This window comes from Trachurus trachurus (assembly GCF_905171665.1).
Source record: "Trachurus trachurus genome assembly, chromosome: 13".
NCBI classification, from domain to species: Eukaryota; Metazoa; Chordata; class Actinopteri; order Carangiformes; family Carangidae; genus Trachurus; species Trachurus trachurus.
In genome coordinates this window covers 15,600,357-15,625,117 of record NC_139892.1, presented here as the reverse complement: position 1 = coordinate 15,625,117, position 24,761 = coordinate 15,600,357, and the positions used below count along the sequence as shown (strand labels likewise).

The following is a 24,761-nucleotide window of genomic DNA, read 5'->3' as shown; positions in this document are numbered from 1 at the left end:
AATGTGCTTGTTTTGGGAGAACTGCAAAGGGAGAAGCGACCGGGGGCTAGTAGCATAGCTCGTAGGCTACTTCCAAGTAACTTTATCCACAGGTTTTTAGAGGTTTACCGCTGACTGGTTAAACTTTTTTTAGGAGATTAATGTTAGTCTCACTGATGAAATCTTCTGTGGCGGTCGTATTAGTTTGTTTGAATGACAAGTGTCGCCACTCTGTCAATCGCTCTAGCCGCAGCTGACCAGACCGGACGTAGATTTACCCTGTATGACGTCATTTCAGAATCTTGTGAAATAGTTCAATCAGTGGAAGGCAGTCGGCTCGCTTGGAACCAGGGCTGAGGTGATACCAAAAGTGTACCTGGTTGCAGGTACTGCGTGCTAGTGGAAACATGCAAATAGCGCGCCACGCCGAGCCGAAGCGCACTAGTGGAAACGCGCCATCAGTTTATTTGATAGGGACAATGCAGGTTAACATGTAACACTTCCACTCGTTACAAACAAGCCAATGTGACTGATGTTCTGCATACAGAGATTATAGCTAATGCTAATTTCAAAATCAAGCAATTGAGAAATGATAAAAGTGCATATTCCAGACTTTAATTCAAGGGTATTTGAATACATCTCTGTTTCATCGTATTGAAATTACAACACATTTATGCACAGACACTCATTTCATTTCAGGACGATCAGGTGACTGGGATGGACACTCCAGCTTTCTGTCTTAACTTTGAAAAACTCCTGTGCTGTCTTAGCAGTTTGTTTGGGATCGTTATGTTGAAAGAATTAATTGTGCTCAATGAAAATTAATGTGCCTGTACTTTTTCAGGCCATTCATGCTCAAGCCTTAACACCTTTTTCACAGATGAAGTGATAAGCTTCAATAGTGTGTGGTTCCTTTTTGTTTCTATATTTTGCTTTTGCCATTAGTACGACAGATTTCCAGAACTCTGCTGGCTCCTTCAGGTACTTTTTCACAATCTGCCGTCCTGTTTAACAGTTCACAACTTGCAGCGATCTGTTGGACAGACATTGAAGGATTTTTCTTTGAAGGGTAAAGTGCCCTCAGCAGTGGAGGTCTTCCTTGGCCTACCACTCCCTTTCTCATTAATCAGCATAACATTAAACTCTTTCTTCCACACAGTTCAGTTTGGTAATGTTAAAGTTTTCCTGATCCATTGGTTTTATTTGTGCTTTTCTTTCTCAATAGCGCCTTTGACTTTCATTGGTACAGCTCTTGTTCTCATGTTGAACAATGGCAACTACAGACTCCAAAAGGTGTTTGAAAGCTTAGAAGCCGACCTGGGTATCTCACGGCTACACTAATGAAGCACCAGTGTTATTATAAAGACCTGCACAAGGTCAGTATTCACCTCTGACTGAAGAACAAGAAGAAAGTCCTCTACAGACAACTCAGTGGGCTTCTAAATCAAGCTCCTAAACTGAACTTATAGCATTCAGACAAAGCAAACTGCTGGAAATGATGTGAGGTTCATAGAGGTTCCAGGAAAGCAAAAACGGTTTCTGTAACAAAACTGTGTGTATTGCTATTAATACAGAAAAAAAAAGTTATGCAGAAAATGGCTTGGTCTTCAACAGAAGCAGGTTCTTCTATCAAGCCTTCATCTTTCTGTATAATAATAAACCTTTAGCTCACATCTGGTCAAACACTAATACCCTTCATTACTGCCCACAGTGTAAGTGGTGCCTAATGATAGTGTAAGGACACTGTTGTACAACAGACCAGTACAGCAGTTACTGGTTATCAATACTGTTTTATCTCATGCAGCTTTTGTGTATCATCACCATAAGTGGAGTTAAGATCCGTGGACCTGAGTACAAGGAATCGTTAAGATGGCTGACAGCATAAAGCAGTTTTTATACTAACTGGCATCCATTACACTCCATTAAGCTGTGGACCCCTTTATGAACCCAATGTATCTTTGTAGCCATTAGTAGTGCTGACCATACAATATATCACTATTGCATTTCTCCATGCAGCGAGCTTTGGTTTCACTACGATGTTAGACCCCGGCTCTCCATCATCCGGGGATGATGTCACTCTTGTCTGGCTACTGCTGAAAAGACCACAGGGTTTGCAGATGTGCTTTTAACTTTGTTTCATCCACTCTAAAGCTCTGCTTGATTTCACACTGATGGTGGTTTGATCTTTCCCGGAAGAGAAGTCAAAACGTTGACTACAGAAACTTAAAAAAGGGACATACATTTATTTTTCAGCAAATTTACATGTCTAGTTGACTCCACTGAGTTTATTTCCACTGGTTAGAGAAAACAATTATCCAATCAGGCAGGTTTATATTATAGATGGGATGAAGAATGGTGATCAGCAATATCATCGTCCATGATCTTTTTTCCTATGTACCTTGTTGCATCCATCGAAAATAGCATCAGAAAATTGGCAACAAGTTTGGAGAGGTCAAGATATCGGTCTACGTCTACCAACAGATAAAATAGCCTACTCTTAAATCTAAAAATGTTAACTGTAACTCGTCCTACAACCACTACAGCCTCTTCCTGCTGTCAGCTGGACAGATACGCCACTTGCTTCTCATTGTTCAGATTATTTTCTTCAATTCAATTAATTGTTTGGTCTACAAAATGTCACAAAGACATGAAAAATGTCATTTGTATCCTCTCTCAGCCCAAGTACATGCATTCATATTACTTGTATTTTTCAAACGCCAACTGTGAAAAAAAGGATCTATTCATCGAAATAATAATAATAATGAGAGAATCAGAATTTATCAGTGTTGCAGCTTTAGACTAAACCGCCCCAACCCCAGCATGAAAATGAGTAAAAATGAGGACACTGTCTGCTTGAATGAATGAAGTGAAACAATTGAGTCGGAGTGTCAGATCAATATATTCTGCCTGTAACTAAGCTCTATGAATTGTAATCTCAGTGCCATGGAGGATGAGAGACAGCCAAACAACAGGCAATTTCTATGTTTATGTGGACAACAGAAATATTTACTTCCTGTTTTCCAGCTTTTCCAGCCACAACTTACATCATTACTTAACAGCAAGGTTACGTGGAAAGACAAAATCTACCCAACAAGATGATTTGTTTGATATCTCTGGTTGCATTAGACCAGTCAGTGAGCACTGCTTATCCTAATCCTAACTGCTTAGAGCAATATTGAAAATGTACTCACAACCGATGTAGAATAATGGTTTGCCAATGCACCATTTACTGAATTAACCATATGCAAGCTCGGCGCACCATCTGTTAATTTCATCTGTGGGAAGGCTGGAATTTCTGTGTCTGGAAAATTTATAACACAATAGCTCGGGATTGTTTTTATTTTCAAACTACTTATTTAAAATAAACCATTGTTGTTTATTTTGTGAGGTACTGAAAGTAAAAAACGCCCACGATCTTTTCCTAGTTTGCTTCTTTTGCCTAAACAAGTCAAATGGAATATGTTCCATTTACAAAGATATAAAACTGAAATCCTCTCATGTAGGCAACCGGATGGTGAGAGATTGAGAGTTGACATAAGCTTAATGGATGACTTGTTTATTTGCTCTATATCACACTGTACATATTGATGAGATTGCATGACAGAGAACTGTATCCACATTATTCAGTGCAAGCAATTTACACAGTTTTTCCCACTTCACTTGCTGTGACAAAAGTTTAAACACGAGTTTCAAAACACCAAGATCACGGAGCGAACAGCTGCTTAGTATTGGCGATACGGGTCTACTGTGCTTGTTAGGGCAAAGGTTACGTTAAAAATAAGTGATCACAGAAACAAACAATACCATACAGAGAGAACATAACAGCCTAAAGGCACAATTTATGAAAAAAAAAAACATCGGCCACCACCAAGGAAACTGAATTTGTCACCAAGTAGACAATGGAAGGTTTTGTATGTTGAGCAACTCCTGTAGCAAAGCGTCTAATCCAAGAGGCAGGCTGGCATAATGGCCTATTTATGAGTATGAGAAGTGGGAGGACCAAGAGGGGTATAATTGTTTCAGGGGAGGGGGTAGCAGTGATTGGGTGTTGTGAGGGACAAACTCACAAGGCAGAACCATTTTAATAATGGAGTGTGCAAAGTGATGGGAGCACACAGGCTTTGTGATCATTTGGATACACCGTCACACCAACTGCAGGACGACGCGCTGAGGAGTCTCCTGAAGGGCACATCAACATGCAACTCTTTATGATGCATGAAATAAAGCCATTACTCTTAATCCATTATAGATAAGAGTTCCCACAAGCACAGCGCCCCCCCTGCAAACGCCCCAAATTGTTATTGCTTCTGGGACGCAGGCTTAATTGTGGATATTACCAGGAGTTTGGTTGAAAAATAAATTAGAAATGGCTGCTAATGTTCACCATAAAATGTGCGCAGGATGTCTACAGATTATTTTGGTACAACAACAACAGTATGTCAGTCTGGCTAAGAACAATGCAGTTTTACAGAGCTCAAGCTGAATGAATGGTACCGATTCTAAAGGACGTAAGCATTACTTTTGATAAACAATTTCAATTTTCAAATTGATTTTAGGGAGGAGTAGAGATTGCACACAAGCTTAAAAACTACTGCCACTGACATCAGACTTTAAAGGGAAACAAAATAATTGTGCAAGAGATTAAAAGAACAAGTGGAGACATGTAAAATCAGCATCAACGCACCAGGCGCAAAGTGTTTTTAACATTACACAACAACACGGCATGAATATGTAGCTAACGCAACACCAGTGAGATTCATCCTGTTATCCTTACATGGACAGACGCAATATAATATTGCTAAATTCCTTAAATGACGGCTACTGGCCTGTTGGGACATGAGGTCAAGAAGTAGAACATTAGAGGAAGATATGACAGCAAAACTGCTAAAGATCACTGTTCGAGCTGCATTCCTCTCCAGTTACTGCCGAGGCAGAAAAAAAAAGAAAAAAAGCTGGAGCCGAGACACAAAGGAGACTGAGGGGGAGGCTATTTCCTTGCTTTTAAGGCTGATCAATAATAAGCTTCATGCAGGAGGAGTGTGAGGAGAACAGTGGAGGAGCCAAGTTTGGCGTCGCCTCCAGGCATGTAGAGCTTCTAAACTGAGCACAGGGAACTCCTTAGACTGCAAACAGCGTGTTAAGCAGATGCATTACACCTGTCTGCATGTGTATGCTCCCATCATGTGCTTTAATACTTGACCCCCCCACCCCCAATCCCCTCCAGGGCAGCCATACTGCTGGTGTCAGATATGACAGGTCCTTTAATCACAGAGACCCAGTCAGTGAGTCACATCGGGAGATGGGAGTCACCTCTCTCTCTCACAACAGCAGTGAATCATCATGCAGATGGATTCACTTTGAGGATACCAACCAACAGATGAGCAGCACGCCACGCAGCAGAGTGGTCAGTGGAGATTCCAGCACTATGGTTTCTACTTTCTACCGACTAAAGCTGCTGTGCATTACTGAACCATTTTCTCAACTGGGTCAAACTGCTGAACTTTTGACCAACTGACTGCACTTCTGTGTCAACATTTACATTCCACAGAGAGAAATGACAATGAACATGAGTTGGTGCTGCATTCCAGTCTTCACCTATTATACAAGGTGACATGAACTGTTTGGGCCACAATGGAGGGCCCAGCAGGAGCAATATCCATTTAGAGTTAAGGACTCCAATGGCCGAGCCAGATGCTACCCAGCCACTGCTATAGGAAACAGAGGCCAGGTGAAATCTAAATGGAGACATAAATGCTCTCAACTTCAATGTTTGTTTTTGGTGCTGTCCAATTGCGGCTGTGGTTTATTTATGGAAGGGGAAATGTTTTTTGAGTGTAGCTGAGCAATTTGACAATAAAGCAGTCTGCTTATCTATTTCTATGATGTGTAATAATTTTATTATGCACCATAAAAGCAGAACAGTATGCTGTCTGTCTGTGATCTGCGTGTATGTGTCTGACAACACCTCAGGTATACCATGGAGTAGGCCTATAACAACAAGAAAAACAAATGCTGTTTACTTTTTATCATTGCCTGTCTATTGTGTAAAGTCTATTAACACAATAGTCTTTGCTAATTTCTGCATTAGCCTAACTAATGGCCTCATTATCAGGGTATGTTTCATGCACAGCTGTGACTGTGGCAGGATTTCAGGTGCTTCAAGTGCCTCTGCTTCCTCCTCCAATCAAAGATACAGTGCAGAAGAATGTGCAAAACAAATACAAAGCTCGGACCAACCCATGTGCCTGAGACTGAGTCGAGATATATTATTACCTTTAGGAGCAGCGCAGTGAGCAAGAGATAAAGAACTAGTCACACAGGTTATCGGCCCTGCACCACCGCACTTCACTGCACCTCATGGTCCACAATGAAACTCACACTTGCCCAGCTTTAAGAATTACAAAGTTGATCCTTGACACAAGTGCTTTGCTGCTCTGTTTAAATGTGAAGGAGTGAGGCGGGAGGGGGGAAAGAATCAGCCTGGAGAAAGCCCAGCCAGCAGCGGTGGCTTCAAAGCATGTAATTGCCAACTGCACAGGCTGTGACAGGATGTGGAATTCGTGGACATGAAATTTCCACGCAACAATTTTTGTTCTCTGTGTGTAAAAAACCTCTACACTCCCAGAGGGAGAAAAATAGTAGTCGAGGGGATGAGCTGAACGTGTTGTTTCTGGTGTGCATGACATGATATAAACAGCACATGCATTTTGGGGCGCAGCAAAGTGGATGAGTGCATTTGAGTGGGACACCATGCACGATACCCTCACTTCAAACCTTAGTTATAAACACAGTAGTTTAGATATCATGGTTAATTTTTTTTTTTTTTTGCACAATGGTGGTGGCAGTTTGGATCCATGCACAACAACAGTGAAGTGGAGCAAAACAAAGGATTCAACATGGAGTGTTTGAAACAGATACAAAAGTATGTTGTTGTCATCTGACCTGCTGAACTACCCCTAGCCTACTTGTGAATGTTTTCCTGAAGCCAGCCACACTTGAACAGGTAGGACTAGGCTCTCTCGTCACACACCAGTACATTTTTATAAAACACACACGACCATGAAGTTAATCACTTGCAAAGGTCACTAATTACAACAAAAAATAGCTAATAATAACAAAAACATGCCACAAAATCCCATCATGCGCGTCCCTGTGGTTCAAACCACCACCACAAAAGCCACAGACGAGTTGTTTCTGGACGAGAAACGCGTTTTTATGTGTTGGGAACATGTGAGTTAGGGGGGGCAAATAAAGTACACGGCAGGCCCCAGAGAGGTGTTTCAGGGTCAGCATTTACCAGTCGCCTTTGTGAAACTAGTAGCCGAAAACACCAAAATGTAGTCTGGAAAACACAATGAAGGTGAAGGGATTTGTGCCGCTTTACCCACCTCATTGTTCGGCCAGAGTGGAGATCCTCTCCTCGTAGGCAAGTTTGGCTGACTTCAGAGCTGAAGCCCGGCTTTATAAAAAAAAAAAAAAAAGTCAAACCGGTGAAGTTTAATTTAAGGATAAAAATAAAAATAAAAAAAATAACGAGGAATATCGGCTACAAAAGAAAGCGCATCTACACCCGCAAACGGGGTAGCCACCACCAGCGGGATAAAGAAGCACACCTCGACGATTTCCTGGTTGTGTGGAGCGGGAGAGGAGGAGGAGGAGGAAAGGAGGAGGAGGAGGAGGGGGCAGAGAGTAGATACAGTAGTGGAGCGGGCTTGTCAACTCCAATCACTATCCCACATTTGTATCTACGAGCGAAAAAAGAGAAGCCGAGGAGAAGCGGAGCTCCAGCGGGGGAAAAAACAGGCGAAATAACAGCACTTCTTCTCTTGTCACACTTTCAGCCGGTTTATCGCTCTCTTTCTGGAGATTAAACCCCCCCGTATGCCTGCGTCGGACTTTTTTTTTTTTTCCTCCGCTCCCTCCCTCGGTTGGTCGGTCGGTCTGTCGGTAGGTTTGTGCAAATTCATTGGAGTCTGGCCCAACCCGCCAGCTTCCAAGTAGGCTACAATCCTGCGATGCGTTAAGGTCCGCCTCGGAAAAAGGGAAACCCTCCAACTCAACGATGCGAGCATTTTTGATTTTCAGTGACTTTTGTTGTGATTTATTTTTAGAGGAACTGAAAGTAGCAAACATTATGTTTAATTGTAAGATTAACTATAGCACTATGTTTATAAGTAGGCCTACTTGAATATAGGCGACTGCACTTCAATACCTACTTTTTTAATGAAACATTATCTGTAGCCACTCATTACTGAATATGGATTATGATATGTATTGCATTGATTTATAATAAATAATCCAAATGTATATAAAATTGTAGAAACAAGTTTTACCTCCACCATCTGCAACACAACTCCTCTCTCGTACATTAATGTATCACCAACAACAATCAAATCACTGCTGTCTGATGCTTTGTTTTTATTTTTGCTACATTCAGTATATATTCATAATGCTTCTGTACTTCTGCTGAAGTAGAGTTATAAATGCAAGACTAGAAAAACTTTTTGTTGTATTTTTACTTCTTTTGCCACTGTTGACAACAAAATAGCCTATAGCCTACTCAAAGGGGTGAGTGTCACTCTTAGATTATTGCTGATCTGGAGTTGTAGCCTATGACCTCTTAATAATAATAATAATAATAATAATAATAATAATAATAATAACAGTAGCCTAAGCATAGCTTACTAAATCATAAATTAATTACTCACTCACTCACTCACTCATGAATAAGCTCCTCCTCTTGTTGTAATTTGGGGGATTTCAATGCTTGGTAATGTGGTTATGAGGATTTTGGGAACTTTATCTGCTTAAACTCTTTTAAACCCAACTCAATTTCATGAGCCACAACCTCAGACCTCTTCCTTGACTGGGATGTATGCAAATACATTTGTTAATGTGTTACTCTACATGTGCCAAAATGGTCAGCTGAACCATCTGAACCAGTGCCCAGTTTTGCTCACGATACTAGGAACAGCTAAACATGCTCTGGTTGCCTACCTCGCCCATATGTTTAATACATCAAGGCATCAGAATAGCTAGCTTGGACCCAAGTTCTGTAACCACAGGGCTAACACACACACACACACACACACACACACACACACACACACACACACACACACACACACACACTTGATATCAATAACATGACTGCCATGTGCACAATCCCCACACACATTTGGACAAATTGGGGTATCACAGAAATATCCCATATTCCAATAGCACCTGAAGGTAGCATCTCATCCAACCAGAGGCCTAGCCAAGCCCTCCACCTCGCCCTGCTGGCTGCTGCTGGGGTTCAAAACTTCAGGCTTCTATTAGCTACTGTGGCTTTTGTGGTCACTCTATGGATAGACTTTCTGTAGCAGTAAATGAGCACCGTTCCTGGAATAAAAAAGCTAAATAGAGAAATAAACAAGCAGAGCTTTTATTCAGAAGATAGATAATAGGACAGGACTCAACGGCGCTGAACTGTAGGAATCCTTTAAATAAGTTGTGTGAAATGCTGAGATAATAGTTTCTAATTCTGTTAACAGTGAATGGAAAAAGGAGTTAGATGCCTCACATGGCCCACTTTTCAACAATGAGGCAGTGTACACACTAAAAGCACTCGCTCTTCCTAATGGGGACAGAAGTGGAAGAGAGGATGAGAAAGGAATGCATTACGTCTGCATGGCATGTGTAAACATCCAGAAAGCCAATATGCCTTTAGTCTCACCACACACACTCTCAAGATATACAAGCTGACTGCTCTGAGCAACTGTTGGTCTGGTATTTTTTTTTATAGCCACGTGTCCCCCTGTTAACTCTACTGTCCACTTAAACTGTCAAGTAAACCCCAATTTCTTCCCTGCCGCTGCAGTTTTTCACATTATTAACACCAGCTCCTGAGGCGTTGGTGTGATTTGTGTTGGCCGCTTCTCAAAAAGGCCCTGTTCCCAGAAAGTAGCCCATAAACACACTGGATAGAGTCATGCAGTAATTTTAGGTTTCTCCTGCGCTCCTCCTACCACAGCTTTATTTCCACAGCTTGACGTCAGTTGGTCGACACCGTCCACAGCTGGCAGGCTGACAGAAGACCTGCTGGACAGCATGGAGGAGGCCTCGTGAGACTTGGAGGAGTGTGGCTGTGGCAAGTGTTCTGAAAAATGGCAGAGGGGGGGACAAGCAGCTGAAGGAGCACAGAGCGGCAAGATTGATATAGTGGATGTGCTTGGTCAGCCAGGCTGAATTACACTTCTACTCATCTCTCCATGTCTGTGTGTGTGTGTGTAGAAAGAGGCTATTATGTAAACAGACTGCACATCTACTACATCTTATATCAGAGAGCCCAGGACTTGTGGAAGTACACAGTCCTGAGGCAGTGTCTGAAAGCCTTGGCCTGCATTGTTGTTTGAATAGCAGATGGAGACAGAGAATAATACAACCAAGCTTAACCTAGGAAGAAAAATGTTAGTATGGATCCTGAAACTGTGATTTAGTTTGTATGCAGCTCCAGGTAGAATTGGGACATAAAATGCATTGTGTAATGTATTTAAACTCTCACTCCATCTATCTATTCTTTTTTTTACAGTGAAGGAATGTTTGTGGAGGAGGGTAAAATTTGCAAATGGGAGCGAGACACAACTGTTCACCAAGAGGTCTGGGCTGGAGGCCAGCTAGGCAAAGGGCAGCAGTAGGATTTTATAGAGAGTCCAAGTGACATGTCCTGAGTGTACGTGGGCCTTGAGCTCCTCCTCACAAGGCAAACTGGGAGACGCTGACAAAGACACCAGGTTTCTCTCCTCACAGTGGACAATACAGAACAAAATAGTGCACTTTTCTGAATTAAGCACTTCAAACTTGTGATTTCCTCTCTGTAACAGAGCATTGTGCTACCTATGATGCGAGAGGTCAAGCTTGCACTTGTCAGATATCCATGACGGAGATCAAAATGAAGTCCAACTAATGACTTGCATATTATAGCAAATATCACTTTCAAGACCTTCTCAAGACATGCTGTCTTCACAGCTCAGCCCGGCTTTAACATAATTTCTATTGGGAACTATTACTTTTATCAACCACTAGATGGCAATATAACCTTAACTTATTACAAGCAGGTTTCTCACCAATCCCTTCACTCTGCTGTACATGGGAGAACTTTCTCTAAGGACAGGCTGCGATGTGCTTATATCTTCTTATGGTGTGTATTTTTTTCTTTTGCAAAATAGGGTCAGAAAACAGAAGGTTATTTTGCCACCTTTCGTCAGGAAGAAAATTTGTTATCCACAATGTACATATTATAACTGAAAATCAAACTATAGGCTATACATATAGGCCTGGGCCTCATGCAGTTAAAGACAATTAGAAAATTTGGTTGCTTACATAACCTCACAGGTATTTTACATTCTTCTGTGGCACACACGCATGCATGTTACAGATTGTGAAGCCTTATTCTTGTAATTTCTTTAAACATCTAACATAAAACAAAATCACATAAAGGGATGGAGTAACATACTCCTTACCCTCCACTGACAACATGGATGAAAAGTATTCAGTATGCATGAGAATAAATGAACATTAGGCTACATTCACACGGAGGAGCCATGACAACAAACTCTTGCTGATTAAAAAAGTGTAATATGTTTCACAGGAATTTGAGGACGTTGATTTGAGATGATTGAGATTGTATTTCCTGTGCATGGTAACAGTGAACTGTCAAACTCAACATTTGAAGTGTAATGATAATGAAATAGGCCAATAGGCTATATCTTTAATGGTGACAATTTTTGAAATATAGGCCTAATGTTACTTTTTGGTTGTTGTTTTTTTTAATCAAAAGCTGCAATGGTTTTAAATGACCAGTCACCAATTTCTGAATTTGATGGGGTTTGCTGCACTCATGAAAAATATAGGCTACCAAATTAAGCTACATAGCCATACTGTTTGATGTCACTATCTCCACGGTTAGTAGCCCATTAAAATGTAAGATAAAGTTTCATTTTAAATATCAGCAGAGCCAGAAGTAGTTTAACCCACTTTCTTTCCCACTACAGCAGTGATTGTTTGTAAATAAGCCCGGGTCAAACGCAGCAGCTCGATACACCCGATCCCTGTTGTTTTGGCTGCCACTGAACATCTCATCGCAGTTGCTGCCATTCACACTTAAAGTCATGGAGATGAATGAAGGCGGTGTTTGTATGTTTATGGAGCCGATCCCCTCTCCCTCCTCCACCTGGCCTTGGCCCGGCTCTGACACCCGGACCGCGGCTCTGCTTGAAAACAAACTGCGGCGGCGGCTCCGGTTACCTGGCCCCGATCGATGCGCTGCAGGGTGTCGCGTTGCCTGGACGGTTGGGTATCGATGCATGACCGATCGCTATCATAATCACACTTCCCCCCTCTTATCGCTTACCTACTGAATAAAACATCTGCCTTCCTGCTCATGGATCACTCACCCGCCCCTCCCTCCACCTAAAATCTGGAGGGAGAGGGATTCTTGAAGCGTCTTCAGATGAGTGAAGTAACATGAGAAAAGTGCACAATGATACCCAACAAACGAACTCCCCATAGTTGTTTGTACCTATCGCAGATATCTTCAAACAGACCCATCTGCTATTTGACAGCACTTCGTCCTGAAGGATGCTGCACTGATCATGTCAATAGGCTACTAATGCTTAGTGTTGCTGACATAAATCAAAGCTATTCCAATAAAACAAGCACATCTATTTGTGGGTCCAGAGGAGGCCAGCAGGTACAAACAGCTCCTCACTTGGCCTGATGGGATAACAGAAACTGAGCTAAGATTCTGTTGCTGCACTGCCAGCCATGAGCTATAATGCTGATTTTCGATTTTTCTTTGTAATTTAGCATAATGAGGTTGCAAAGTCATCAAAAACGTGCAGGCATAACATACAGACAGATAACATGTAAGATACACCTACAGTATTTCCACATGAAGGGGTCGATGAATGGTTTAACTGCATGAAAATGAAGTATGGCCTTCACAGTCACCCAGATTGCAACCCACTTGATGACCTTTGGGGAATTTTACTTTCCGCCATCATCATCAAAACAACAACCACATTTTTTTGGCACAAGGGTGCTTACCGCTCCCGTGAATTTCCAATTTCCGTGAGAGACTCTATCGATCTTTCAATCTGAAGTCTTGTGGTAGTCCCAAAACAGACACACCTCTAAAGACACATACTGTATTTCCTTGTTGCATCAAAACAAAACAAAAAAAAGTTGGAGATTTTGATTTGTCATGGACATTTCATTCTGCACCATTTGTATCAGTATTTTATCTGATTATGGCTGGAAATCTGTTTCATTCTGCTTCAATTCTTTTGGGTTTCAATTACATCAAAATCCTTAGAATCCTCCTTGATAGGATGTCATTACTATTACCAAGTATGTTTTATGTAATTACATATCACCTGAAGATATTCAACTTGAGGAGAGTAGATGGCAACACCAGATTATGTATGTGCCAAATATAAATGATGATGCAATAAATTACCTTGTAAACTGTAACGTATAGTTTTCTACACTATACAGTTTTCTCTTCCTTTAAAACAGAATATCTACAATAAGAATTTAATTATTTCAGTATTTAAACTATGAAAGAAGTGAGGAGATGACTCACTAGCCCCGTTTTCTGTCTTCTGTCTTCAGCTGCCGATGCAAAAACTTCCGGCCCCTGCAACATGATCTTGCTCAAACTTTTAGTAAAAGTCATGATTTGCCTAAAGCAGGAGTGCAAAGGGTAATATTACATGAGTCAGAGAGGTAATAAAAGTTCACTGCATTTCAAATTCAGTGCTCAGACTAATTCTCCTCCCTCTGACCCAGCAGGCTTCACCTGAGAGTGGTAAATCAGTGAGGCCTTGTTGCCCACACAGACACTCCACAGGTGCCAGCCTCAGGCGAACTTGGATTAACAGTGAGAGTACGAACGTGTTGTGTAATGACAGGTATGAAATGTGAGATGTCAAGATGGTAGAAGGGAAAGGAAGGACATTTTGATCTATTTCATAATGATAAATTAGATTTAGAGTGAATGTAAAATGCCCTTCCTCACTTCAGGGAGTTGTATTTTGAACATAAAGGCCTGGAGAAGATGTAGACACTTTATCAGAAATCGATGCTGTCCAGCTTTCCAAAAATTGTTCAATTCACAAACAAGCTTTTTATTTACTCACACAATCCAAAGCCCGTACACTAAATCTGAGCACCAAAGAGCGGAGGTTAGGTGCCAACTGTTAGAGAGACGAAAGGCGAGATGAGCTGTTGAGCTATTAAGACAATTAACAAAGTGGTCAGGAGGGGCCGAGCGGCAGAGGAACAGCCTGAAATGGAGCGCGAGAGGAGGGTGTGAAGTGACAGTCAGCGCATCTGGTCTCATCAATAATGCAGTGGGCCTTTAAACGGCAGTTTGTCGCATATTGAGCGCTGCTGGCTGAAATCAAGCCCGACACCTTAGATGCCGTCAGGGGAGAGTGAAAGGGTGACAGTGGGAGGAGAGGGGGGGGCTGACAAGAGTACCCAGGAAAAGAGACATTTTGTGTCAAAGCTTTCTACGATACATGTGATGGATACCGAATGAGTTTGGCAAGAGATAACTGTTATGTGGATGAAGAAATGTAGATGCTAAAAGCAAGTAAATACCTGCACAGCTATTGAAACTATTCATCATTTTTATTATCAAATTGAAAAAAGACAGAAGACTTTTGTAGACAAAACAAAACCAGGCACTGTTGTGCCTTACCGATTCTCAAAATAGACGAAACATCCATTTTGTTGACACTAGATTTCAGTTTCAACTGGGAGTACAGTTATCCAACAACAAAACTCAAAAACAAAGCTCACACAGTCCACTGCCTTCAAATCTTTCAGGTGAAAAAAAAAAGCCTGAGTGACTGCTTCAGCTCGGCGCATCGCGAACAGTTCATTTTCCAGTGATCAGAGGATTTCTCAGCACGACGATGACAGAGTCGCCCCTCAGGAACATCTTAGAAATGTAGCGGTCCTTATTCACGGGCTTAGACTTCTTTTTCCCCTTACCGCTCTTGGGAACTTCTGTCCACATCTCCTTCACATTCTCCAGGACCATGTTGCAGTGCCTGCAAACGGCAATGACAGAAGGAAAAGGTCAGGCTTGGTAAACGGACATATAACAGGATTCTTTGGATCTTTTCCCCGTCATTATTCAATTTGTAAGAGGATTAATTTAATACTCTTAATACCCTTTTGAGGCCATTAAGGGATCAAATTTCCCTCTTTTGATATCTTAAAGAATGATCACATTTTCACTTGAGGGAGAAGCACTACTTTGTTCATGAAGCACATGTCTGAAAATGTCATGAAAAACAAGTAATATAACAATAATCTACTCAAATAGAGTAGAGAAGTAGAGTAGAGAATACTTTATTCATCCCTAGGAGGGAAATTCAAATTAGTCCAGTAGCTCACACGACAATGACACAAAAAAGAAAGACAGATGGAGCAGGGCCACCTGAAATAGTCATACTTATTACATATGCAGCGCTTTAATGTTGAAGAATTAATAATGACAGGTGTTTAAAGGCAGTATTTGCACTAAGTTTACACAAAAACATTAAATTGATACTGTGCAATCAATCCTGTTGTATGTATAAATCAGTGACTGGGCTTCGTACCTGTCAAAAGCCTTGACTCTGCCAAGCAGCTTCTTGTTGTTGCGACAGTTTATGAGGACCTGTGTATTGTTTTTGACCGACTGGGTGAGCACAGACAGGGGCCCAGTGTTGAACTCCTCCTCCTCCCGCTTCTGCAGCTCCTCGGGAGTCATCTCAGACTTGGGCTTTGTTAACAAACTCCTGATGAACGACACACAGTAACAATTTAAGTGGCGACTATACATAATAAGAATAAAAACTTTGACCTTCCAATTATTTGTTAGATTTTTAATGCTCTTTCATTAATCATCTATGTCAGAAATCAGGGTCTAAAATGATATCTTCAAGTATTCAACCTATAGTTCAAATAACAATTCAACATCCCAAAGAATTAAATTACATGTGACAACACAGAGAAAAGCAGAACATCTTATTATGTGACAGACTGCACATACCTTTTATTTTTGCATAAAAAGTTACTTATGAAAATAGCTGGCAATTACTTATATTATAATATAATATAATAAGTTATATTAATATTCCAGGGCGACAGTATATTTAAAGTCATTATCTACCTAGTTTTTCTGTTTTCTTTTTCACATATGGAGCAAAATAACTTGAGGGCTTACCACAGACACATCAAATAACTATCGTGTTAGTGTATTGGTTTATTGTGGGTATAAAACACAGCAATAAGCGATTCGATCTGTGTTTATCAGAAAGAAAAACGGTTCGACAGGAAATGAAAAAGAGAAAACACATGTAATTTATCAACACATGATTCAAACCCTTAGCCAAAACACACAAAGAGCACGTTTATTGGAGTAAATTAAAGTGCATTACTCTTTCAGTGTACTCGTAAGCTTAAACTTAGGCACTATGAACGGAGACCTCATCATTATATCTACTTTTTCACTGTTATAGTCTAATTAAAACAAAACTAATCACAAGCGGAGAAAGAAAAGGAGCCACTTCTAAACTTGATGTTAGCATATGACGAACTAGCATGTAGCAATGAATGACTTCTGTCTCCTTACTATTTACCTTTGCATCTCACTAAATTCGCAAGCACATTTTAGGCTTCATATATATTGTTTCAAGTGCACCCACGTTATACTTTAGTTTGAAAATACACACAATGATTGAAACAACACACAATGGGTTTATTGACGGCTAACCGGCCTCACTAGCATTTGTGACTCTGCAGCATGCTAACCAGGTTAGCACTGTGGCTACATGCTGCTGCGACTTTGCGTTCAGGCTCTAATAATAGAAATGTCCATTCCCTCTAAGTCTGGGTGATCATCGTTGATACTTACATGGCTGCTGATGGATAAAAACTGTTTTTTCAGACCGTGTCCCGCTCGTCTCCACCGACTGTCTCCGTTTCTTCAACGATTCACGCGTGAGCCAAGCTACTTCCGGGTCAACTACTACGCGCTTCTGTGTGACGGAATAACATCCGGGTCATCACGGGTCTCCTCAAACTTCAGCAAAACCAGTGATCAAAACACAGAGGCACTGTAATGGGCTACTTTTACAATCAATCACATGCGCCTCTTTGTATCCATTCAGGTAACGTATATTGAAGATACATGTTATATTACAGGCTTCTGGTGCTAAATGCTGGCAGTGGATAAATTGCTCACTTTCAAATATGATAACAAGTTAATATAGGCTATCAGATACGATCAGTATTGGAGAGTAATTAGTTAGGCTACATGTGATGTAATTAAATCACAAAATAAATGTAGGCTAACTAATATGTTATGGTCAGTGTAAAAAAATAAATAAAAATACAGTAGCCTAAATCAAATGTTGGTGATTATGCAGATTACAGCAGAATATGTTTGTAATATGTTTCAGTAAAGACAAAACAAAAACAACAACAACATTCATTTCACTCATGCATCTTTTAGGATATTTACCTAGAACATGTATCAGATAGTTCACAGTAGTAAGATCTCAAAACTAACTTAATCCAGCACATTGTAAAGGCACCAACCATGGCACCAACAGACTCAGTTGAAAAATAATTTTTAAAAAAGTATCAAATTTAATTGACTCAAGTTTGAATGCAGGAATCTTACTTGTGAGAGTGTTGTTATGCTGTTGTAAGTCTTCTTCTTTTCTTCACTGAGCAAAAATAAAATATTCTCTCATATTGTTTATTAGACAGAGAACGACAGACCTGCAGGGCAGAGAGAGGGGATGACATGCAGAAAAGCCCTGGCTGGATTGAGTAATGTCTCAGCCTTGTTTTTAATGTACACTATAACAGGTGGGATACCAGGGTGAGCGTGCACCCAGATTCTGGTCCATGTTGACATACTGTAATATCATCACCTTATGTCAACTGCACATTCATGCTGCCTGTCATTTGTCCTACATCCCTAAAGTCGTTCTACCTGATTCGGATGTAGTGACTCAGCATCCCATATCAAAACAATGAACTCATTGTCACATTCACAAAACCGGTTTGAGACAATGTTTGCTTTGCTACATGGTGTCCAATTTTAGTAAATGTATTAATTAGTGGATGCTAAACTGTGGCCATAAAAAAGCACATTGTAGCAACACTAAAATATGCGGAGGTAGTCAAATGATTAGCTGGTAGAAGCTCATGATGTGCCAAAATAACATTGTTACACCAACAGCAGCCACCTGAGTTATATTGACACAAGGCAGGTGTGGTTCAGTTTCTGACTTTACCTGCTGTGTATCTCAGCAGAAATCCCTGCCTCCTGACCTGTATCTGCATTATTTTATGCATAATTCTAGTGCCACATCATTGTTGATTGGATCATTTCATGAATGAGCAGCAGGTATTCCAAAAGAGCCCAGTGATCGTGCATTAACCACATATCTGTTGCAGAAATTGTCACAGGGAAAGCGATGGCAGGGGGAGCAGCCAAACGGATACCACAAACCCCAAAACAGGTGAGTCTTTGTTTTGCTCTTAAACACCACAAGAGTGTGTGAGAGGGAGAGCGAAGGCGATGTAGGCTACATTATCTGCACAGCAGCAACGAGACATTGAGAGATTGGCTTTCTAGCAAGAGACAGACAGACGCCTAGGGGTGTACAACCCACCCACCTTAATTCAAAGGGGTGGCAGATCTACCTGTGGAAGCCACTTGCTGCAGATAATGGCAGCCTGTGTGCTGTTGAGAGGGGTGAGTGTGGGGGGGATTGATTTCCAGAGCAGTTCTATATCTTTATGAAGCACACCTACCTCAGCCAAAAGACTAGCATCTTAAACTGTGGAGCAGTGGGGATGTAAAATGAACCCAGCGAGGCTTTAATGTACATGTAGTGGAGCTGCAGTGGACTGGAAACAGCGATGTTTAGATTTGCAGCAGCCGAATTAAGCAGACATGAATCCTGTTAAATCAGAAGGCCAATATGCTCAGTGTGAAATAATTGATAATGAGGAAAATTACATCTCACATGCAATTATTATTATTATTATTATTTTTTTTTACAATTAGGGCTTAAAGAATGGTGGTCTTTATTGACTGTAAAAAAAATAATAATTTAGGTGGGGATCAGGGCTGAAAGAGCCAAGCTCTTCCTGTAGCAATATTAACACTTTCTTACAAGTCTCCTGTTGACTTTAAAGAATACTCTTTAAAAACAGCTTAAGTGTAAGAAGAAAAACAATTAGAAAAAAAACCCTGCATCTCTGAAAAAAATCTTTCACTTTTCTGTCCTCCATGCTTTAGTTTCTTGGTTAATTATTTCACTATTGGTTTTGGTGGCCATATGAGGAAACCCTCTTATTATTATCAAAGGCTACTATTACTTTCACAACTTTCAGGACATGGTCTGCAACAATACCAGCACCAAAGCTTGCATGGTGAAACCATATGTAAGTTAACAGGGCTGATTTATAGCACTGCATGGGGCTTATTAATTAAAAACCCATATCTTCTTTCTCCTCCTGCCTCAGGGAATAAAACCCAGACCTGTTGGATCAAAACTCCACCCTCCCTGCTCTCCGTGCTGCGTTCAGGAGTAGGCTACTCTTGCCAGTAATGAAAATATTATTATCATAGCATCTATCTGGAGCGTCAGTTTGCCAACAGTGAAGTTACTTGATCCAGCCGTCGTCTGCTTTAACCACAGACGGCTATGGATGTGACTGGGCTTGGAGAGGTGACGGGCTGGGGTCTTTGTGATATAAAGAGTCTTTTGTTTAACGGAGGCAGCCGTCCAGAGATCTTCCTCTAATCTGTATCCTCAAACAGCACATCTATTTTCCTTTTATTAATTTCTATGTCTAGGGGAGGGAGGGAGGGACGGGGAGAGGTGAGGTGAGGGAGAGTTTAACAGGCATGTCAGCGGCGGGTGAAACACAAGACAGATCAATAAGATCAGCGTGGCTGGAAATATCATGTCTACCTGTGGAGGTTACATCACGATCTGCGCTCTGTTTCAACATGATGTTTCCTCAACAGGCTTTCAGCTGCACTTTTGAACTGTTTTTGGAGGAGAAAAAAAGTAGGTCCATAAACAGGCCTCTACTCCACTGTTTTATTTTTTGCTAATCAACTTAGTCTGTTCGTGTGTGGGCTCATACACAGAGTGAAACATTTGATAATATAATAACACAGCCAAATAAGAACAATCAACAACAGCTATAGTTTTAATGAGGTGAAAAGAAAACACAATTAAAAATGCATTATTTATCGTTTAATTACATGTAGGCCAATTAATATAGGACTGGAGTTTTTGTCGCAACAACAACGAATTCAATTCAAAGACAAGTGCAGCAAATGAGAAGTTTGACTGTTGTTCAACTTTGTATTTCTCCTCAGACTGCAGCCCTTTCTAAAACGTTTTAAATTGTGTAAAAAAAATGTATCAGTAAAATAATTTCATTCACTCATTTGAATACTAGACGCATGGAATTGCGCTCAGACATCAACATGTTTTTATCTCCTAGACCTAATGTTTTTGGTTATTACATGCTGGCTCAAATGAATCGCCTCAGACTGAGTGACCATGTCTTTTTGTTTCTTCTTTGTTATTTAATTTAACATTTTCAATCCCATATTCGGCAATTTGCAGAAGATCATTTCATTTGAGGGTTAGGCCTGAAACAGTGACTTGCGCGCAGACCTTCCGTTTTTATACTGAGAAGTGAATGCAAATATTTGGAAAAAATGAATGAGAACGTTGATATAGCATTGTTTGTTTGTTTGTTTGTTTTTATGAGCTACAAGTGGTCATTAATTATATTAGTCTATAATTTGAGCCAGGTTAAAAAACAAACATCCAAAACAGCAAATCCACGTTTCTGCACAGAAATACGCGCATTAGGAGCTTTGAGCACAATTTTTTTTGAGATCTCACGTTTGTTTATTTAACACAAATTGCGCAACACCTTCTGATTAAAAAATACGCTTGGACTACAGGTCACGTGAAAAAAAATCGCTCTTTCCAATTTAGTTATATTAACAGAATTTATTGGTCAAATATTATAATTTTCTTTCCCACTAACCAAGTTTTTCATAAGCAGAATCTGCAAATTGTTTTTGTGATGCTCTGGTCCTTTATTTTCCATCTTTCTACAGTCTACAGTTATACTTTACATCTCAGAAGACACTGGGTAGCCTATTTGATCTATTTTTCTATATTCCAAGACGAAGAAGGGCTTGAACTAATTTGAGGACAATAATTTGGAAAGTCATTACAGCATCCCCCGATGTCTGAGTGGCCGCTCTTGGATAGAAATGGTCCCGGAGACGCGTCGGTCATTGCGCGCTCCTCTTGGCATGGACTAAAAGTTGCGGCACATGGTATTTGGTGCGAGTAAAAGTAGCTGGCTTGTCCAGAGATCATGTTAAAGGAGCAGGGATCCGACAGCGGCAGCGTGCAGGCAGGGATGGCTGTGGAGAAAGCGGTGCAGGCAGTGCCAATCTGATGGCGGCGGGATTGCGCGCAGCTGACTCCGATGTAAGACATCTCCTGGTGCGTCTGAACGAACCGGTCGGCATCTGCGCCGCTTGCTGCACCCAGCCGGGACCGCTGGGAAACAACCGATGTGGTGTGGTTGGAGAAGCGCGGATGAGCTCCCAGGTAAGTCCCCGCGCCGAGGTGGGTGCGCACTGGCGTCTGCAGGGGCAGAAACGGCGGCACCGGCCAGTAGAAGGAACCCGCTGCGGCCAAGGTCACACTGGCTGCAGCGCCGGTGGGCATCAGCCGACCTCCTCCTCTTTTCAGTGCGAGTTTGGCCCTGGAGCCAGACACGGCCCTGCGCCGGAGTTTCCCAGATGTGCCACCTATGAAGACGTCCTCACTGCAGGGGTCCAGCATCCAGTAGTTGCCTTTGCCCGGGTCATCATAGTGGCGCGGCACTTTAACGAAACACTTGTTCAGACTCAGGTTGTGCCTGATTGAATTTTGCCATCCCTGTCTGTTCTGTCGGTAGTATGGGAAGTTGTCCATGATGAACTCGTAGATGCCGTTGAGTGTGAGCCGTCGCTCCGGGCTCTGGCGGATCGCCATCATAATGAGCGCGTTGTAACTGAAAGGAGGCTTTTCAGGTTTAACGCTTTCCTCTGCTCCCCCGCTTTCCTTGGAATCTCCTTTATTTCCTTCTCGTTTGCCACTGCCATTGACTGATTTACTCTCCACCTTAGCGCGCTGTTTTGGTTTCTCGCACTTCTTCTCGTTGTCAAACTTTTCCTCGTCGTTGGATTTCTCCGGATGCGCAGAGCACAGTTTCATGGACGGAGAGGGAGACTCCTGGTCACTCACCACCCCCTCTCGTCTCCACAACAGGCTGCTGATGCTGAACGAGGACTTGTGGAAAAATCGCTCCGAACTTTTCATATCATCCATCTCAGAAGTCAAAGCCGCTCCTGAAATCCCTAAGATCCTCAAAGTTGTTCTGTGTTCAGAGCAGAGCCGCTCACTGAACCCACAGCAAAGATGCGCTGATTCAAAGTGGTGAGGAGCCAAAGACGCACGCCGGCGAGACAGCGTGACAACAAATGCGCATGATCACAGCAGCCAAGGGCTCATTACTTGGCCTGCAAAAAGTAGTGGATTACTTCGTAATGCGATCTAAAATGATCTAAAAATGAAATACTATGCAGAGTAATTTGTATTTGTTCTATTTATTGGCTGAAATAATAACTAATTTACCTCAATATATATATTTGAGATTTCTTTCATGACAAAATCAAAACAATAAGCACATGGTATTGCTAGAGTATTTAATTAAAAAAAGGTTATAATAATAATAATTAAAAAAAAAAAGCCAAGTAAACTCAATAATCTGCAGGAGACGCTCAAAGCCTGAGTGCGCTGTCAATCTGTGTGACTGATCTGTGAACTCTCAGGTTCAATTATAACACTTCCGTGACTCATGAAACTCTACCCTCTCGCACGCGCCTTGCCCTCTGGGCTGGCCTCATCTCTGTTTCTCTCTGCGCTGCTTTGCTGACACTATAATCTGTCAAAGTAGGCGTCCGATCAAACGAAAGAAATAGGTGGAGCCTCAGTGATCCTGTCGGTAACAGGCCTAAACGAATACACAGGGTCAAAGCTGCATGATGTGTAAAAACTAAAGCAAACAGGCCGAGTTGACTCTACTTCTAAAAACCCAACAAGATGTTAACAAATGACCATGATGGGGAAAATACACCGACAGGCCCGAGCCTGAAATCCCCTCACAGGAGGCCTCACTGCACATTATGATCACATAGGCTAACTCAAACAATCTTCAATAAATTGACAAACGCGGTAAGTGTTTCTTGTCTTAGACACATAATATTATTGACATTTTAAGACAGCAACCAAGCATCTTTATCTCTAGCCCAAACAAATGTGGTTGTGCTGGTGTTTAGGGTTTTCCCAGACGGCCACAAATTCATACCTTCATGTCAATGAAGCATGTTCAGACAATGAGCTATCATGTTTTATTGTGTCTTCCTGGAGGCCCAGTAACTAAAAATAAAAAAAGCTCTGACTGTTGATGCACTGCAGTACAGACAGACATTCAGATGTTTCTATGTATGAGTGCACATTAGCGGCTGCTGCAGAGAAGAGACTGAAACGTGGCCTGTGAGGCCTCAAGTCAGATTTGTGCCTGAAGGTTTTGAACAGACTAAATTTGTTTCCTAAATTCCTAATCATGATGAAGTTCCGTACATTCACTTTTTCTGTTCTGATACTGAAATCAGCACACAGGGAGATATAGGTGATTTTTTGAGGCTTTCCCCCAAAAAATAAACAATAGGCAGTGCCTAAAAAAAACAGATCAAATGTACAGTAAGGTGGCAACTTCATTGGTTACAAAGATCACAGGTCTGAGCCACCACAGATAAGAGTCGATACCTAGCCTATTTTTGTGACCACCCCACCGTTACCCCACTGTCAGATATTTAACCAAAGCTGTAACAACGTCTTAATTTCCAGTCTGTTACATTGACATTTTAACAGGTTATATACCAGACATCAGTGATGACAATCGGCACTACACAACATGTAATCTGTTACCATTATAACCTCTTTGTCAATTTGATAGGAGCTTCCCCCCATAATCCCTTTGCTGCACAAGTGAGCACTTGTTGGGAATGTCTCTAGCACTGCAGAAAGCATGCATTGTTGATTCAACACTTGTAATCTCCCTGGTTCTTTTTTCTCAGTTCTTCTTCAGTGACTGTCTATAGTCCCATTCAAAGTACATTTGCTATTTGAATTAATCATGTTTGGATGATCCCTGCTGAAACGTTTGTGACTCAGAGGGTGAAATCCAAGCAGTAGCGCTCCCTGGTGGTTGATTCTGACCTTTTTGTAGAGGGCAAGCATAGAGAGAAGTCCTTATGTAAATCAAGAATGAATCACATAAAACTGTTGATAATTAATATTTATTTTCAAAAGAACCACAGCATAGCATTAGAATAGCTTAAATCAGTGTGAATGTTTCTTCTACACTATAATCTTCTGATAACAATATAAACCAAAATATCCTTAGGGAAATTGTATTGCACATCATATAAATATTGCACCAAGACTCAGTTAACTCATGAACAACATGAGTAACTTCCTCAGGAGGAAATGAGTCAGCTACAGCCTGTTGGTCTCATCTGAGGCCATGTAAGGGCTCCCTCTACTGCCGGAGGAATAGGA

At 41.3% G+C, this 24,761-nt stretch overlaps 3 protein-coding genes across 5 annotated transcripts in view; all 3 read right to left on the bottom strand.

Moving 5' to 3' along the window:
* vaspb (vasodilator stimulated phosphoprotein b) overlaps positions 1–10,092 on the bottom strand; it is a 30,210-nt gene extending 20,118 nt beyond the window's left edge. For 2 of the 3 annotated variants that reach the window (XM_083985381.1, XM_083985385.1), the window contains exon 1: positions 7,368–7,919. In XM_083985381.1, the coding sequence (XP_083841507.1) occupies positions 7,368–7,372 (5 nt within the window). In that variant the 5' untranslated portion in view covers positions 7,373–7,919. Of the gene's footprint in view, positions 1–7,367; positions 7,920–9,989 lie in introns of those variants that run through there. The other variant, XM_083985382.1, reaches the window with a different exon arrangement.
* A 4,551-nt stretch (positions 10,093–14,643) lies between these two features.
* On the bottom strand, positions 14,644–17,052 carry snrpd2 (small nuclear ribonucleoprotein D2 polypeptide). The gene is made up of 3 exons (XM_083984778.1): positions 16,937–17,052; positions 15,639–15,818; positions 14,644–15,083 (listed from the first exon to the last, which is right to left on the bottom strand). Coding segments are annotated over exons 1-3 (357 nt in total). The 5' UTR covers positions 16,939–17,052; the 3' UTR covers positions 14,644–14,908.
* A 4,193-nt stretch (positions 17,053–21,245) lies between these two features.
* On the bottom strand, positions 21,246–22,466 carry foxg1c (forkhead box G1c; the record flags this gene model as incomplete). Its single annotated transcript, XM_083984315.1, has 1 exon — positions 21,246–22,466. One exon carries the CDS (start codon positions 22,464–22,466, stop codon positions 21,246–21,248), a length of 1,221 nt encoding a protein of 406 aa, XP_083840441.1.
* Positions 22,467–24,761: the final 2,295 nt, after the last annotated feature.